This window comes from Pleurodeles waltl, chromosome 7 (genome assembly GCF_031143425.1).
Source record: "Pleurodeles waltl isolate 20211129_DDA chromosome 7, aPleWal1.hap1.20221129, whole genome shotgun sequence".
Lineage (NCBI taxonomy): Eukaryota > Metazoa > Chordata > Amphibia > Caudata > Salamandridae > Pleurodeles > Pleurodeles waltl.
Window position 1 is genome coordinate 698,865,156 of NC_090446.1, and position 17,563 is coordinate 698,882,718.

The 17,563-nt window shown below is 42.8% G+C and overlaps 1 protein-coding gene across 3 annotated transcripts in view; it reads right to left on the bottom strand.

The window, feature by feature from the left end:
* The window catches only part of GNPDA1 (glucosamine-6-phosphate deaminase 1), an 86,242-nt gene that overhangs the window by 33,710 nt on the left and 34,969 nt on the right, over positions 1-17,563 (bottom strand). For all 3 annotated transcript variants that reach the window (XM_069244704.1, XM_069244705.1, XM_069244706.1), the window contains exons 3-5: positions 14,651-14,752; positions 13,464-13,646; positions 845-1,029 (exon numbers count right to left, since the gene is read on the bottom strand). In XM_069244704.1, coding sequence (XP_069100805.1) covers positions 845-1,029; positions 13,464-13,646; positions 14,651-14,752 — 470 coding nt within the window. The remainder of the gene's footprint in view (positions 1-844; positions 1,030-13,463; positions 13,647-14,650; positions 14,753-17,563) is intronic.

Genomic DNA, 17,563 nt, shown 5'->3' on the forward strand with positions numbered 1-17,563 from the left:
GCGGTCTTCTGTTGGCGGTCACCTCCCCATGGCTCCTGTCACCTCCCGGAGGACCAACGCACAAGGTAAGTTGATCGTCCGTGAGGGGAGGGGGTGGGGGGGTGTTGTGTGATGTGTGCGTGCATGGGGGTGTGCGTGTGAGTGTGTAGAGGGGGTGTGTGAGTGCGTGCATGCGGGCGGGGAGTGCTGCTGTGCCTATGGGCAATGTGTGTAGTTCGGCGGGTGCACATGTCGGCATGTATGTGTGCGGGTATGTGTCCCCGTTGTGTATGTGTGTGTGTAGGGGGTGTGTATATGTGCATGTTGGGGGTGTGTGCATGTCGGGGTGCGTGTATGTGCATGTCGGGGTGGGGGTGGGGAGGGGGTTCGTACCACCTCTGGGGGGTAGCAGGGGGGTGGAGGGTGTGGGGGGAGGACTCGGGGGGGCAGTGGGGGGTGGGGGAGACCCCTATCAGTGCCAGGGAGGGAATTCCCTGGCCCCGATAGTGCCTACCGCCATGGTTCGCATGGCGGTTCCCGAACGCCAGAAACCGCGGCGGTAAGCAGGGTCATGATACCGTTGGCGGTCTTGGGTCGACCGCCGGACCGGAGTGCGCAGACTCCAGCCCGTCGGTCATGACCGCCGTGGCTGTCGGAGTGGGGAAGTGGCGGTCGGTCGCGGCGGTGACCGCCGCGGTCAGAATGCCATTTTTAATACCGCCGGTCTGTTCGCGGTCCGACCGCCGCCTCTCCGCCGACCGCCAAGGTCAGAATGAGGGCCATAATGCGAAATAATAAAAGCAACATCCAGCACTCTACAATATACTGTATTCAGGTTATTTAGCTCACCCCTTCAACCTCCTACCTCTCTTGAGTCCATCACTGTGCCCACACCAACTGTTAGTGCCATCGTAGGCACTTTGGAGAGATTCCCGTCAAAGAATCTGGCGTTGGCCAATATGGTGTCCATGGCAAGTGTTTTCACCCGTGTTCTTGAGACTAAACTGGACCCCGGTTCATTGAAGGCGATATGACCGTCAGGGCCGATGCCTGTGAGCCACACAAGAGGAGAGAAATTGAAAACAAAGCGTTGTAAGATAACTCTGACACATAAAAGGATATATATTGTGGAGACAAAAAACAACTTCTGTGGCTCCTCAGAAATCTGCAGGTCGCAGTAAGAAATATATTATAGACAAATCGACGTTTTTCATTATTCCAGGAGGCACACAACTTGAGTTGGATAAAAACATCTATTTTCTGTACAGACTATATTAGTTTGTGATATGTGCAACAAATGTAGTCATTATTATTAAATAATAATGAGAATTTGCCAAGCTATCGTAAAGGAAAGTTTCAATTCTATTAAGGACACAGAGGCGAGGATTACGCTTTTCTCTCTTCGCTTTAATAGAATCCTACATTAACAGCAGCCATTTTATTGACTTGAAAAAATAAAACTACTGTTCTGAGATCACTAGGGAATCACAACAAGTCCAACATCCAATCAGGTGACAGGAGTCCTCCACATACTCCTTCGCTGTTGTCCAGACTCCCTCTTTCTTTAGGCAAATCACGGCACAGAGCATGTTTCACATGTCCTGTTTCGAACCATCAGATCCTATGAAGGGATAAACATCGTAAATGGCTTGTCGGAGGGAAAATCCTCACCAAATAATCATCAAAACTATAACCAATGCATGTGAGATGTCTAAACATGATCTTATTGAGTACATACTTAACAACTGTCAAGCAAGCTGAAAATGAAATTACTTACCCCCAAAAAATGGGCGAGTGAAGCAATAAGTATTCCTCGCCTGGGTGGGATAATCCTCGCCTCTGTGTCCTTAATATAATTGAAACTTTCCTTTACGAAAGTTAGGCAAATTTTAATCCTCGCCTCCGGGTCCTTAATAGAATTGAAACTTTCCTTTACAAAAGCTAGCCAACTTTTCATTCTATGTCAGGACCGGAGACAAGGATTCTATTAGTTCAAAGCTTACTTACCACCAACTGTGCCACCTCTAATACCCGCTTAAAGTAAAACCTCTTAAAGGTGGAGTCCAAGGACCAATCTGCTGCATTCATTATGTCCTCCAAATGTGAATCCAAGCAAAAAAGCTTTTAAGGTCATGCTCCTCTAGCCGAATGAGCTCTGAATGTCTGAATATCAATACCAGCCTTCTGCATTAACCACCTAACCCATTGTCCTATCGTAGGTGATGACATCAACTTAAAGGGCTTGCATAATGCTATTATCAGTTGTCTTCGCCCAGAGGGTAGACGTCTTCTGTCATCAGCTCATAGGATTTGAGGCACTACACTACACAAAACTTAGGGACATCCCGAAAAACTGGATACAAGATTATCCTAGTGTTAGAATTGGTACGCCTACTAACCCATTCTGGGGAAAGCACCCTTCCAGACAGATCCAGGGCTCTCACATCAGAGACAAGTCAACATGAAACGAGACACAGAAGCATGGCCAGTTTCGATGAGAGCTCTTTCCGGGAAAGGAATCTTTGGTTGCCAAGAAAGAAAAAGATTCAGGACGTGGTTAATATCCCACAGCACAGAATAAATGGATTCTGGTGGAAGGGAAAGGCAGATGCCTCTTAGTAATCTGCAAACAAAGGGATGTCCTTTGATCGGGCGCCATCAAGAGGAGCATGACCTATTGATATGGCTGACCTAAAGGTATTAATGAAATGATATGCAAGGCCTTCCTCAGCCAGACCCAACAAGCAATTGAGTACCTGGACTAAAATCTGAGCTCAAGGGATCCACACTCCGTCACAAAGACCAAGGTGACCAAAGTGTCCGGGCCGCTCAATATTTTTGGTCATGCTGTCTGCCCAGGCCTTGGAGATGAGGAGTTCAGCATGTTCCAAAAGTCCTGGGAGCAACCAGTGTCACCTGTAATCCGCCAGGCAAACAGTTGGAGAGACTCTTCCAGTACCAACCTGTGTGGGACAAGATCCAGATGCAGCAGAATGTTTGGAAATAAGGGAAGCAGGATTGGAGAATCCCAAGAAAGTTCAAACAGAACTCGAACCACCCTTGAGACCTCCACAATGGCGTACCCATGACCAACTTCACCCGTTGTCGCCTCACCTGGGCCCACTCTCTGGTAATCAATGAGATGGGGGAAACATATATTCTTTCTCCTGACTCCAGTCCTGGAGAAATGTGCCAGTTGGCACTGCCATGGGATCTGGCTTCCAGCTGAAGAACCTGGCCAGCTGGTGATCAAGACGGGAGGCGAAAGAATTAGGAAGACCTGAGGGTCCAGCTTCCATAGACTCGAGTCCCAGAAGTGTCAGAAATGCCAATATGTCAACTGGTTCGCCTGACCCGGGAGGTTTTCTGCTATGACTGAAATATGATTGTCCAGGCAGAAATGCAAGAATTTGTTCGCTAATTCTGCCACAGCCCTGGACTCAGTTCCACCCAAGTGGTTGATATAGCACAGACCATCTTTACGATGACGCAGGTTTGAATCCTGTCTTTCATCCAACTTTGAGCTACAAATGAACCGGCGAGGAGCTCTAAACAATTCATATGCAAGCTTTGTTCTTGTGGTGACCAACTTCCAACTGTGGAGCAGTCCACACACCAGGCACCCCATCCTGACCTGCTCGCGTCTCACTCTATGATCAGGTCTGGACTGGATCTCTCATTCCATGCTTCCATGTGCGTGAGCCACCAGGTTATTGCTTCCTTGGCTTCTTCTGATAGAGGCACAGACTGGGAGTAAGTTAGACCTTTCCTCTGATGATGAGCTTTTTGGTGCTGGAAGGCTCGATAATGGAGGAGTCCCAGGAAAATCACCTGAATCAATGACGACATTGTCCCACAAGGCAGGCAATCAGCCAGCGAAGTCTGAGGTTTGGCCAAGGTTTGATGTAGCTCGTGGCAAATTTACGCTATTTTCCAAGATGGGAGATTCAAGGAGGTGGTGGTGGAGTTAATCAAAAAACCTAGAAAAGTCATTTTCTGAGAGGGAAGCGCAAGAGATTTCTTGTTGTTGATGATGAAGTCTTACCGTCGTTTGAAGCTGTAGGGCCAATTTCCGGCCGCACTGAGCCAAAAGAAGAATGTTGCCTAAATAGACAATGCACCATATTCCTTGTGCCCGGAGGTACTCTACCGCCAGCTTGAGGACCTTTGTGAAGCACCATTGGGCTGAGAAATGGCCGAATGGAAGTGTAGAAACCTCAAACATCTGGGACCGGCAGATGAACTGGAGAAATCGACGGTGTGGAGGAAATATCAGAAGTAACAGGTATGCATCCTTTAGATCTAGAGGTACCATCCAATCTGAAGTGAGCAAGACATCTGAGGAGGTGGACGCCATTCATCTTGAAGTGGCGATAGACCAGCCACTCGTTGAATTCACAAAGATTTATTACCAGGAAAAGATTGCTGTGGAAACCATTGGGATGGGTTGCTGAATGGCTAAAAGCTCATTTCCGTAGCAGGGCTTCAACCTCCTCGTCGATAAGGGCTGTAGCGTGCTGGGAGAAGCAGATGGGACGTTGGCAACACCCTTATTTGGGGGATCCATAAAACTTGATGTGAAAGCCCTTTACGGTTTGTTAAACCCAGGCGTCTGATGTGATGGATATCCAGGCCTGGAAAAACAGTACCCAACGGACCCCCACCCTTAGATGGGAAGAAGGGAAGAAACTTACAGTTGGCAGAAAAATTGCAGGAATGGCTCTTGAAGCCACTTCGCCCGCGGAACCGATGGCCTCTCGTGGGGTTGAATGAGTTGAAGCACACATTGTTCTGCCACTGTCTGCATCCAGAGCCTTGTACCTTGGGGGATTGGAAGAGGAGAAGTGACCAGTCGTGCAGTCCCCTATCACGACTGGCCCCCTGTAAAACCTTAGGGGTAAACATGCACTTGATGTTGATTTGCACCTTGTCAAGGGAGGTAAATGTAGCCACAAACCTCCCTAACTCCCTCATGAACTGGTCCCTAAAAAGGCCTCTGTGAGCCGCCACTCCCACCTTGGAGAAGGTGAGGTCTCCCAGTTTGGGATCAACCTTCATTTAAAATGACCTGCGGAGTTCAATAGAAAGTGCGCAGTTTGCAATCTCTAAGAATTTGATGGCACGCTATGCCCACCCTGAGAGGACACCCGGAGGGATGAAGGTGCCGGTGGCCTTGGTCTCCTCTGTCATGTGTATGATTTTAGTCAGAGTCTATGGCATCCAGCAACTTTTCTTGGCAAGAACTCCACGACTTTTAGGGTCTTTCATGAATGTTGCCAAAGAGGTGGCCATCTTGGGTTCTATATCTGGCGTCAGGGCAACCTTTCCTTTTAGGAAGGGGCGTGGGGCAGTCAGCTCCAAGGCAACTATGTGCTTCCTTCTCTAAGGGGTTGCAAAGATGACCTGCCACATACTTTGCTTCCTTATCCTCTGGGACCCACTCTGCAGATCTGGGATGAATTATGTCATCGGGATTCAACATATCCGATGCTACCTCTGGATTAGGATTTGACTCTGGGTCACTAATTTAATGTGCGTAGTGCGTGATGATGGCACTGGGGAACCCAGTAGATATGGGTGTGCCTGTGGCCAGGATCTAGATGGGCATGCATTGTCATCGGAATCCACTTGGGAATCCCCAACATCCTGCTGGTCCAGAGAGTCTGAGGGATCTGGGTATGTGATGGGAGGGTTGGCAGGCTCAGCGAGTGGGGGCACTTGGTCCTTTTCAATTGTGCAAATGCATTGTGATCCACTCCCGTGTCACACTTCCTCTTTAGGGGTTGGGTGGATTCCCCCGATGCATTTTGGGCAGGGGAGGAGGGGCACTGGGGTTCTTGCCTAAGCATTTCAGGCTTTCGCAGTTTAGAGCATTAACGCACTATTTGCTGTGGGAGGCGCTGCTCTAGGGGCCCCATAGCATAGGTGTGGTAGACAGAGGCATGGGCAACTTCATAGAACTCTTCGTCCCACTGCATATAGGATAGAGAGTTTTGCTCGTCGTAGGTGTTCTGTGAGCTCTGCATTGTATATGTCTTCCAAAATGGGGGGTGGGGGGGTTCTCTAGGGGACTAATCCCAAGGGACACCATCCCTGTATTGATAGAGAGGTTTCCCTAGGAACCATGTCCAGAATCCTGCCTGTGCGGCCATTAATACATACCCCGCAGGGCGTAAAGTGTACAATACAGTCCCGAGGGGGCGTTGGGTTGAAAGGGAGTACAGACCCGGACTAGATGACACACAGGTAGGGCGGACAAGACTACTGCAGCTCTGAAGGCTCCAGCGGCATGCGCTTCAATCTCTCTGTTCTGTGAGAGAGACGCAAGTCTTGTAGCCACAGAGACGTGGCCTACAGTGCCCTTGGTGGGCATCAGGATGGATGTTGCATGAGGAGTGTGTACTGGTTCCGCGACCTGAAACAGAGATCTAGGAATGAAGATCCTGCGTTAGTGGAAACATGAAGGTCTGCTAATGCCTTTACACAGCCATATTACACAATTAAGCAGAGAGCAAGAAAAAGTGACTTAGCTGAGGCTGCTGAGCAATGAAGAAAAAGGGAGTTCGGACAGCAATGAAGGACTATGTGGAGGGCTCCTGTCACCTGATTGGATGTTGGACTTGTTGTGGTTCCCTAGCATTCTGGGAACAGTAATTTTATTTTTTTCAAGTCAATAAAATGGCTGCTGTTAATGTTAGTTTCTATTAAAGTGAAGAGAGAAAAGCATAATCCTCGTCTCCAGTCCTGACAAAGAATTATGAATCCAAGAGGTGACATCAACAAAACCAACATACATGTTGCCCTTAAGAGTGCAGGTGAGAAAGAACTACCCTGAAGTATGATACCTGTAGCGATATCGCATCCAGAAATGAGACATGAGGCTGCAGTAGACTGAAGGGCTTTACTCAAGTATGCCACAACCCTTGGCAGCATCAGGACAACTGTTAGTCATTAGAACTTTCATCAACAGGATTACCAACATTCTACATTCATATTGGAATGCTTGATATGTCATAGTATGTCACACCAGGAAATCACCACAATATCTCCCTTCTTCCTATTAAATACTTATTGATGCACAAAGCTTTTGAACATAACAAATTATTTCCACAATGGGATAATAGGGCTAAAATGAAATACTAGCAAAATAAGGAACACAAGAATGGAAAGAAAAAGCAATAAGAATATACATCTTTACGACAAAGATTTCTTGCATTCACGGGTCTGGTACAGTAATACGTTCTACCTCCTCGTATCGCAAAGTTTTCTCAATATGTCTTGTATTTCTTGTCTTATACCAATATGTTGGTTGTCCTTATCATCAAACTGCTTCATGACAATCTGCTTTGAAAGGGAAACATCACACTAATGATGTTTTAACTTTACTTCTCTTTCCATGTTCCACCATTCATTCCCTTTGAAACAGATCGCATTTCCAGACACAGCCTCTACTTGAATTAGTGTCCTGAACTTTGAAAATCCTTTTACAACATGTTTGGGATCTTTAATGAGCACCAAATCCCCTATGTCCATTCTCAGATAAACATCTTTAACTTCGTTTTTTTTTTTTTTTAATCAAACCATTTTTTTTATCTTAGATTGGGACACCTCTATTTTAGGTCGTATGATTCCATCAATGTGTTTCACGTGGTCAGCTTTACATTGAAATCAATGCAACCATCTTGGACACATTTTAGACATTGGTAAATGCCCTCTCATGATCTCAATAGGACTCACGCCAGTGGTACCACTCAGGGTTGAACGATGAGCCCATAGCATGCTATCCATCACTTGTGTCACATCAATTTTAATCTGGACAGAACACTGCACGTAGTCCATCAGCGTACGGTTCATCTTTTCCACAAGTCTATTGGCTTGTAGGTGGTAACGGTGATCCTCCTATGCTTGATGTCATTTTTCTCTAAAAAAATCTTGCATGGATTTTGACACAAATAGGACACCACTGTCGGACACAATTTCTTTGTGACAGCCTTCTCTAAGAAATACTTTCTTCAAAAAACTGTTCACCCCGTTGGTATTTGGTCTTCCATGAATCCCACCTCCCACCATTTGCTGTAATAATCAACAACAGCCATGGCAAATCTTAATTTCCGTGGAAGAGAGTTGAAAGAAACAATAAACTCCTTAGCTACCTTAGACCAATGACGTTTAAGTATTTTGGTGGGTTGAAGATGAATAGGATTAATTTTCAAAGCTTTATTACCATTGACACAAAAAACACACATTCACCCAAATCATTCACCTCTTTATCCATGCTTGGCCACCAATAATTCGCTCTAACTTTCTTTTTCATGATGGTTTGGCCTAAATGCCCTTCATGAGCACTCATTATCCTTTCTCTCACACCACATGGGGGTATACATTTTTCTCCCTGCATCAACATCCCTTCATATTCATTCAATGGATAACTCTTCTGCTATTTTGTAGAATGGCTGAACATTTGTGGGTAGTTGTTTTTCTTTTGGCCACCCTCCAGTTACATGCTTAGATACCTCCTTTAAAGTATTGTCTTCATGAAAAGCTGCACTCCAATCCTGTTCTGTGAAGGTTCTGTGAAGGTGCACAATAGTGGCTATTAGACATTCCTCATTATCATCATCATTTTGATTGTCAACCTCAATGTTTTCACACATAAGTGAACGTGACAGATAATCATCCCTTATATTTTTTCCTTCAGGCACATGCTCAATGTGAACGTTATACTGTAATAATGTTGAACTCAATCTTGCTATTCTTGGGGTGCGGCTTTTTATGACATCGCCATTCAAAATGTTCACCAATGCCTTGTGATCTGTTTTGAGTGTGAACTTCCTTCCCAAACATACCACCTGAAGCGTACAATTGCCCAACAGCAGGCCAACAATTCTTTTTCTATTATAGAAGAAGTGTTCTGCTTTTCCCTCAAAGGTCTGGATGCAAACCGTATTGTCTATTTGGTATCCTCACTACATTGAGAAAGAGTCGCACCCAAACCTTGTTTACTAACATCAACTGCGATGGTACACTCCTTAGAGGGATCAAACGATGATAGCACTTCAGCCGACTCAATGTTCTTTTTCTACATAACAAATACATTTTGGCATTTCTCAGCCCATAAAATATGTCTCCCCTTCATTAACAATTCATGTAGGACAGACATTTTTGTAGCAAAATATTTGAAGAACTTAGAATAAAATTTACATACCCTTAGAAACGATGGGACTTGTTCTTTTGTATCTGGGAGGGGAGCACTGACTCTAGCCTCAATCAAACTTGGTGGCGGTTGAACCCCCTTCTCAGAAATGACATGTCACAAGTACTCTATGCTGTTTTTCTTGAACTCACATTTCTTCTTGTTAGCTACAATCCCTGCCTCTCATGACCTTTTTAAAACTGATTTCATTTATTTTATCATGTTCTCCTACATTCCTTCCTGCAATTTGAATATCATCTTGAAAAGTGACCACCCCATTCACTCCTTTCAGGACATCCTCCAGGATCCGTTGGAAAACGGAAGCTGCGGATGCTAATCCAAAAGGCATCCTTTTGAATTGTAAGGTCCCTACCAGTGAAACAAAAGCAGTCAAATGTCTGGAAGAAGGGTCTAGCTCTACCTGCTGGTATGCAGATGCCAGATCAATTTAGCTAAAAACAATAGCACCTGTAAACATTGTGATTATATCAGTGATTCTAGGGAGAGGATGTGAGTGAACTCAAATCACATTATTCAAACTCATGAGATCTGTGTATACTCTTAGTTGTCCATTTTCCTTCCTAGCTATCACCAGAGGAGAAAGCCATAAAGATGACTCAACAGGTTCAATCACATCATCTTTAGGCATTTTTTTAAGCATATCTGCTAAATCATCACGTTCACTGAAAGGTACAATCCTTAACTTGTGTTTGACAGGGACAGGTTCTCATTGAACCCAAATTTTGTGTCTGAACCCTTTTATCTTACCCATCTTGTCACTGAATACTGACATGTAGAACTCTATACACACATTGTAATTTAGTGTAGGAACCTCATCTTCCTCCGTAATCACTATTTCTTACACTTTCCTTTCCGGCCTAACGGTCATCCCAAAAAATACCTTGGTGATATCAACTGAGAATGTCCAGCCCCTTTTTAGCAAGATATACTTTCCCATTTATCCTTCTCCCCTTGAACTCCAAAAAAGACAAAAAAATATCCTGTTAACTAAATTTTCCTCCCGTCACGTGAAACTGGATTCCTACCCGGAGGATTCAACTCTTGATCTTCCTAATTCTTCTTAAATCATGGTAATTCTGCCTCAGAATCAATCAATAAATTAAGCACCTTATCGTCAATTGTGATATTTTCATAAGAATCAACACAATTTGACTCACCCTTTTGAACCACTACAACTATGTCTTTTCCAAACCTAGATTCCTCTTCTGACCCTTCACTGAACTCCCTCTCTCAGATAGCACTGACAGTCTCTTTGTTGCATATCTTAGCAAAATGCCCTAATTTCCGCAGATTCAACTAGTGACATTTTTCACTGGACATGGACTACCATTAGGTGTGTGATTGGAAAACCCACTCCTAGAACAAATGTTTTTTTTTTCTTGAAAAATGGATTAGAGCTTTATCTTTTTTTTTCTTTTTCAGAAAATGGTGTTTGTTGTTCCCTGACTTCTTTACCACACCCACTCCACACTGATCTTTCCTTGTCAATTCTTTACATGACTTTTGTGATATTTCTATACTTTTTACTATCTCTATAAGTCAGGGTTGGATTTTTTAGTGTCAATAGCTTCTCTTGAACTTTCTTTTCCCAACATCCAACTATTTGATCCCGTATCAACTGTGTTGTAAAAGTCTCAAATTCACATTCTGTGGCTACAATCCATAGTGCCTCCAATTAACTATCAATGGATTCATCCTGATGGTGTGCTCATGTGTAGAACTTATGGCAACTGACTATAAAACTGGGTGGGACATCAAAATAGTTCTCTAATACCATAACTTCAAATTGAAATTCGTCAATGTCATTTTCACCCAATTCAACTGGTGGCAAATGCTCATAGTTGTATTGCCCTTCCAAACACAAACAAAATCTTTTCCTTACCGGGCAAATAGGTAATCGCTATTCTAATGTATTAAACTCTTTGAGTTTCATTTAGCATTTTTTAATGGGTCGAAAATCAACATACCTCATAAATATCAATGAGGCAGTTTGCAATGTGTGACCCATTAGAAAATGCATACTCAGGGGGTCCACAACTGCTTAGAAAATTAAATAATATTAACAGATTAATAAAGGGGAAATAAATTATAAAAGCAAAATGTAAATCAGAACATTTTAAAATTTTCCATAAATGTGAAGGAATTTAAAACTGAAGGCTAAAAATTAAGTTGGTGTCTTTGTTTTGATTTGTGGAAGCACTGCAAGTGCATCAAACAGAATGTAGTATGGGTGACTAATGGCCTCATTTGAATTTAGAAAAGGTCCAACCTTACCATTACAATGTTGACTGTTTTATTTTTGCTTGTGAATTAAATATTTTGTGTGTTTGAAAAATGCATGTTTCTGTATTTTTTGTGAATTATTTTGCGGTTCAAATCATCGAAAATGCTTAGTCTGGAGTCTCCTACTCCAAGTAATGACTCAGTGGGGGGGTCCTTGGATTCCAATAGCAATTCATTGGGGTCCTTGGGTTCCAGTAATGATTATTAAGTGGGGGTTCACAGCAGTCAAAAGGTCGAGAACCATGGCCTTAAAGGAAAACGGGGTGTGTTTAAAAAAGAAAAATGAAGGGTTCTCTTTTCATTTTTTTTTTAAGAGTAGGCAGTGGTCCCTGGAAATACTGCCAGCTCTTAAAAAACCCTTTGACATACATTCACAAAGGGGAAAGTGTCCCTCGTGGACCCCTTCACGAATGAGTTACCACCTACTTGAAGTAGGTGGTAAAATGCAAATGTTTTGCTACCACATTTCGGTCAAAAAACATTCCTCCATATCACTGCGATTCGGTATTAGGAAGGGACAACCTGAACATGCCCCTTCCTAATACCGAATTGGTATGTATTCACAATTCCAAACTGTGATTCAGTACCATGTTACCGAATTACAAATTGGAATTCATATATACCAAAATGCATTTTTGCTGTTGCAAATGGCCTGATTCTTCAAAAATGCATATGACACCTGGCTCTTAGGGACTGAATGAAAGTTAGAGTGAGTAACAGGGAAGTGAGTTAGGAGTTCAATTGAGTATTGAGTGGAACGGCATGAGAATAAGTGTATCAGGGTGAGAGTAAGTGAGATTAGATGAGAGGGATTACAGGTGTAGGAGTGATAGTGAGTGAGAATGAATAAGTGCAAGTGAGGATGAGTGTGTGTGTGACAGTGAATGAGAGTGAGTGAAAATATGTGAAAATGAGTCCAAGTTAGTGAGAATATGTGAAAGTGAGTGAGACCAAGTGTGTGTGAATGAACGTGAGGGAGAATGAGTTATGTGTGTGGTAGAATGGGTGAACATGAGTGAATGAGACTGAATGAGTGTGTGAAACTGAGAAAAACTGAGTGAAAATGAGTGAGTCCAAGTGAATAAGTGAGACAGAGTGAGGGTAAGAGTGAGTGGAAGTGAGTGTGAATGAAAGAATGTGGGGAAGTCAATGAGAATTAATGTGAGTAGGTGAATGTGAGTAGTGTGTGTATGTGTATCTGAGGGTGAGTGAAAGTGACTGACAGGATTGTGAGTGTAAATGAGTGTGCAGTGTATGAAACCATGAGTGAGAACGAGCAACAGTGAGCGAGTATATGCAAGACTAACGGTGAGACTAAAACATAAGCACAAGGGCAAATGGGAGTGATAGTCAATGAGAATGAATGAGTGAGTGTGAGTTGAGAGAATGTAAGCAAGAGGGTGTGAGTGTCATGCTACAAGTCCGCAGTGGGCCCTGGCACTACATCAAAAATGCTTGAGCTGGAATATTAGAGGTAATTCTTAGCATGTAGGGTACCACTGAAAAATTGTGACACTGTTACACCAGCGGTTATTCTTGGAATATGGGCTATCAGAGGCAAAATGCTATCACTTGCACAGTGGAGATCATTTTTAGCATAGGCTAAAAAACACATACTCTTCTATGGAGTGCAAAAGGAAAATTTAAAAAATACCTCCCTGGTTGTAAGTAATGGAAGGATAAAACACAGGTAAAAATGCTGTAAAACAGGTATGTTCCAGGGCAGAGACAAACACAAGAGAACGTAGGAAAGCCATCAAATTAAAAGCAAGGAAACGATGCTGGCAATAAAGTCAACCAATGATGAGCAATTCGATGAATGACCCAAAGCCTACTCAAAGCATTAGTATTATACTAAATAGGTCATTAGACAACAGAGAGCGGCAGGGGAGACTTATAAAAGGAAATAGTCTGTTAGAAAGTATAACCAAAACACAGTACAAGTTGAGTAAAATACATAATGATACATTTCTTCACAGACTCTTACCTCCGACAAAGAGCTCAATTCCTCCAGCTGCGGCAATCTTTGTCTCAAACATATTGCATTCAGCCTGGAGGTCAGATGCATTCCCATCTAGGATATGCGCATTCTCAGGACAGATGTTGATGTGCTTGAAAAAGTTGTTCCACATGAAGGAATGATAGCTCTCTGGGTGATCGCGAGGCAGACCTGCAGACCAGGAGATTCAAGCTATCATACCATTTGTTGACCATACATCAGCATATAAAACAGATTCCAAACTAAGCGTCACTGGGAAGAAAGGACATGAGGATGGAGGATTTTGAACCTGCCGTCCCTAACACAGATGTGGCTGCCAACTAAAGTTGTCCATTTTAAAAATATGTATTTGCAGCCTCAGTTTTATTGGAGATAATGCCAGGTACTGGATTCACAACTCCAAATTAACAGCCTGATTTATCTGTAAAACAATTTCACTATTTTCAGAGATCACCAGGTATTACTGAATTTAAATAAATCAGCGACTTTTTTTGCCATTAACATTTATCTGCATTAAACGTCTGCTGCAGTGATTCACCAAAGCATAACTAAGCAGTTTGGTGGCTATATAGTTTTATTCTAAATCAAGCCCAAACTATCGGATACGTCTCTTCATTGTGTTAATTCACAGTGGAATCACCCTGAACAGTAATACTTTTCAAAGATGCTCAACTATCACCATTGTGGTTTACCCCATTTTGGGCGCGTTGTGATTGGAGAAAGATAAATCTCGAGTGGAAGCAAGGGCACCTGGTATTTTTTATTTGTGTCTTTTGTATACTGTGATACAAATAAAAAGAGAAAAACTCCATTGTAATGTGTAACATTCACATGATAAGCTGCCTAACGCCACTTCCTGCAGCCCTTTAATCAAGGGATTTCACTAGTTTAATTGTGCAAGCAGAAGCCAGGGGTCAGCAAATGTGCATTAATGCAAACATATGACAGCATGTACAACTACTATGAAAGAAAAGAAAAGCCTTAGCAGTTAAGCGGTAGCTTCTCGCATGAGGTAAGAAAAACCACACACTACCTTTTGAGGCAAAATGAAACACTTTGCCAATACATAATTCAGCAACAGTACTACATACTCAGAAGGCTTGCTCATTTCCACCACGTCAGCCAATGTACATATCCCAATGACAACACACAGCATTGGAATTTTTGTGACCCACCTACGTATTCATCCATGTTGAAGGTCTTCACATACTTGAAAGAAAGGTCTCCGTTCTTATGATACTCAATAAGCTTTTTGTAGCATCCTAACGGGGTGCTTCCTGAAAGACCAGAAAAAGGCATCATGAACTGCACATAGTTGTTCATTCAGACTTTATAGGCTCTACTTGTGTAATCATCCAGCCATCCATAATATGCCTTCTAAAGTCCTTGAAGAAGATAACTAATGTTCTGTAGTTCTCTGTATCCGAGGTGTTCAGATCACCCTTCGCAGTCTGTAACCCTGACAACAGTTACTGTAATTCTTACTTTCACACTTAACACAAAGTTTGCATGGATGACGCAAAATCATCTGTAGTATATTTTGTAGAGTGTACAGCTATTATTGGTGCAACAAAGAATTGTTTTACTACATGAGTTGTCCCGATTATGTAAATTATTTTAAGATTTAAAAACCCAATTCACCCATGAAGGAGCCCACCAAATTTCATAGGCAATATCATGTTTTATTTAATTGAATTTCATTAATTCCTTCTTACCAGCAGAGTTATAAATAACGTTTTCTGACAGTATGGGAACAAGTGTATTTTTTCTGCAAATCAGCAACTTCTGGTGAGCAAAAGTGAATGGGTGCCATTGCATGCACTCACTTTCTTGAAGGAGGTCAAAGCAAAACCAATCTAGTGCCAGAAAATGAACGACCTATTACTGCTATAGTCACACCTGCCTTCTCCACAACATCTCCAATATATTAACAGACCAGTAAGACATGAATGCTGTACTAGCAATCATAAATGAATGTTAGGGAGTGTTGCGGTAAGTCTTTTCAAGCAGTTTCCTTGCCTGTCCAAACCACTGCACTGCCTCTGTGAGCTCAGGCTGGGGTGGGACTTCGTACCCCAGCCTTCTTTGCACCCAGGAGAAGCGGACCACATACAGACCTTGATCGACACATACAAAGGAGCTTCTAGCTCCCCGCAGCGTAGGGTATGAGGGGGCTGCGCCCGGGGCAAGACCGGATAAGGCTGAGCTTTGCCAACTCTCTTTGGTGTCTGATAGCAGCAGTTATCACAGTGACCAGCGTAGATGAGCGCCTTTCCCTTTAAGTCATGGGTAAACGCAAAGCTGTTAGGGCAGTTACTGCTCTGTGTACAACTGTGACCATAGATAGCATGCTGGAGAGGGCTTTGGGAATAATTTCCAATGAGACTATACTTACTGAACGTAGGTTATCATTGGAGCAGCGCTCACTGACGGATGAACCAAGAGACTGCAGCATTTTTTAATAGTACCACCCCAGGGTCCACAGAAGCAGGGACCTTGTTGCAAGTGAATGCTCCCATTAGTGACCGAGAGCCACTGACTGTTAACGTGGAAACTGATCTAGAGCTGCTTATTAATCAGTTACACCAAGGCCTAGCAGCTAACTGGCCCAAAAACCCGCTTAGAAGGACCCCGCCGTTAATCGGAAACAAAATGTCCAGCAAAAAGGCCAGCTTTCTCCTTGGATTCAATCACAATCACAACCTCAATCACAGCGAATTCAGATGTGCGACTGCATAACCTTAGATTCAGCAGGTCATTACTATCTTTACGGAAAGTTTTGCACCATTTTAGAGGAAACATTGAAACCTATTTTAGATAGACTTGATCACATTGAGAGTCACATGGCAGATCTTCTTAAAAATGGCTGGAAAATGGACCTTATGGCAACATGGAAATAGCATCTATTCATACAGTGTCATCAACTCAATCCAGTGTTCCCCCACACCTCTGGCATTACTCTGATTTAAGAGTTGCTCGTTGAGAATATTAAACTTGACTGTGGTGGGGCTCCGCTCTAAGATCTGCTTACAAGAGTGGCAATCGGTTGTATGACAGAACCATGCATGCAACTACCGTGCATGCTTTACAACGTGGCCACTCAAACGGATGTGTCATTACCACACATGCATTTACAACTAAAATTTTTACCACGCAAGTGCCTTTACCACGAAAATTTTGTTGTAAAGGCATGGTTGGTAAAGGCATATATGATGCAATTAGGGACGCTATAGTTTGGTTCTGAAATTACTCGTACAAAACCTTAGAAATTCACCAGTTATAGTTATATCAGTGATGTTATAAAAGATGTTATGCATGCTGTAATATCTGGGCTAATTAGTAGTGCATGGGAAGGGTGAGAGTTATAGTTACCTTAGGACAAGAGTTATTGTTACTTGAAAATAACTATAACTGGCGAATTTCTAAGGTTTTGTGCAAGTAAATTCAGAACCTAACTATAACATCCCTATAATCTTTGTTTGTTAAGTGAATTTCTATGTTTAAAAAAAATTCTATTTCCTAAATATAAAATCCCTATAACCTTTGTTTTTTTCAGCACATTTCTATGGTGTTTTTTTAACGTTAAGTATTTTTCATTACTATATGTTAATCCAACCACTGCCGTGCACAGTGGCGGTTGGCCGCAGGGCCCCTTAACCAGCCTACGCTGAGAGAGAAAATTAGAGATTGATAGAGTTAGATAGTGATTTAGACTTTGAAGAATGATACTTGAATGAATGAGATATTTCCAGACAAACTGAAAAGAAAAATGTTTTTGGCAATTAAAAAGAGTGAGATCACCTTTCAGCATGCATCTTAGATATAGTTGAAAAGAAACTAAAGCAGGACATGACCACAGACTCACCTAGACTAGAGCCCTTAACCTACAGTGTGCATGTCTGAGACCTTAACCACTAGGCCAGAGGTGACTCTTTACTGTGCAGTGTCCAGACTTAGCTATGACATTCAACCCATAGATTTTGAGGGGAAAATACTTCAATGTTCCATCACTAGGAATGTTTAACAGAGAAGAAAAAACTAGAATTAAACAGACACACTGCCAAGCGATACTAGGATTTGAACCTTCA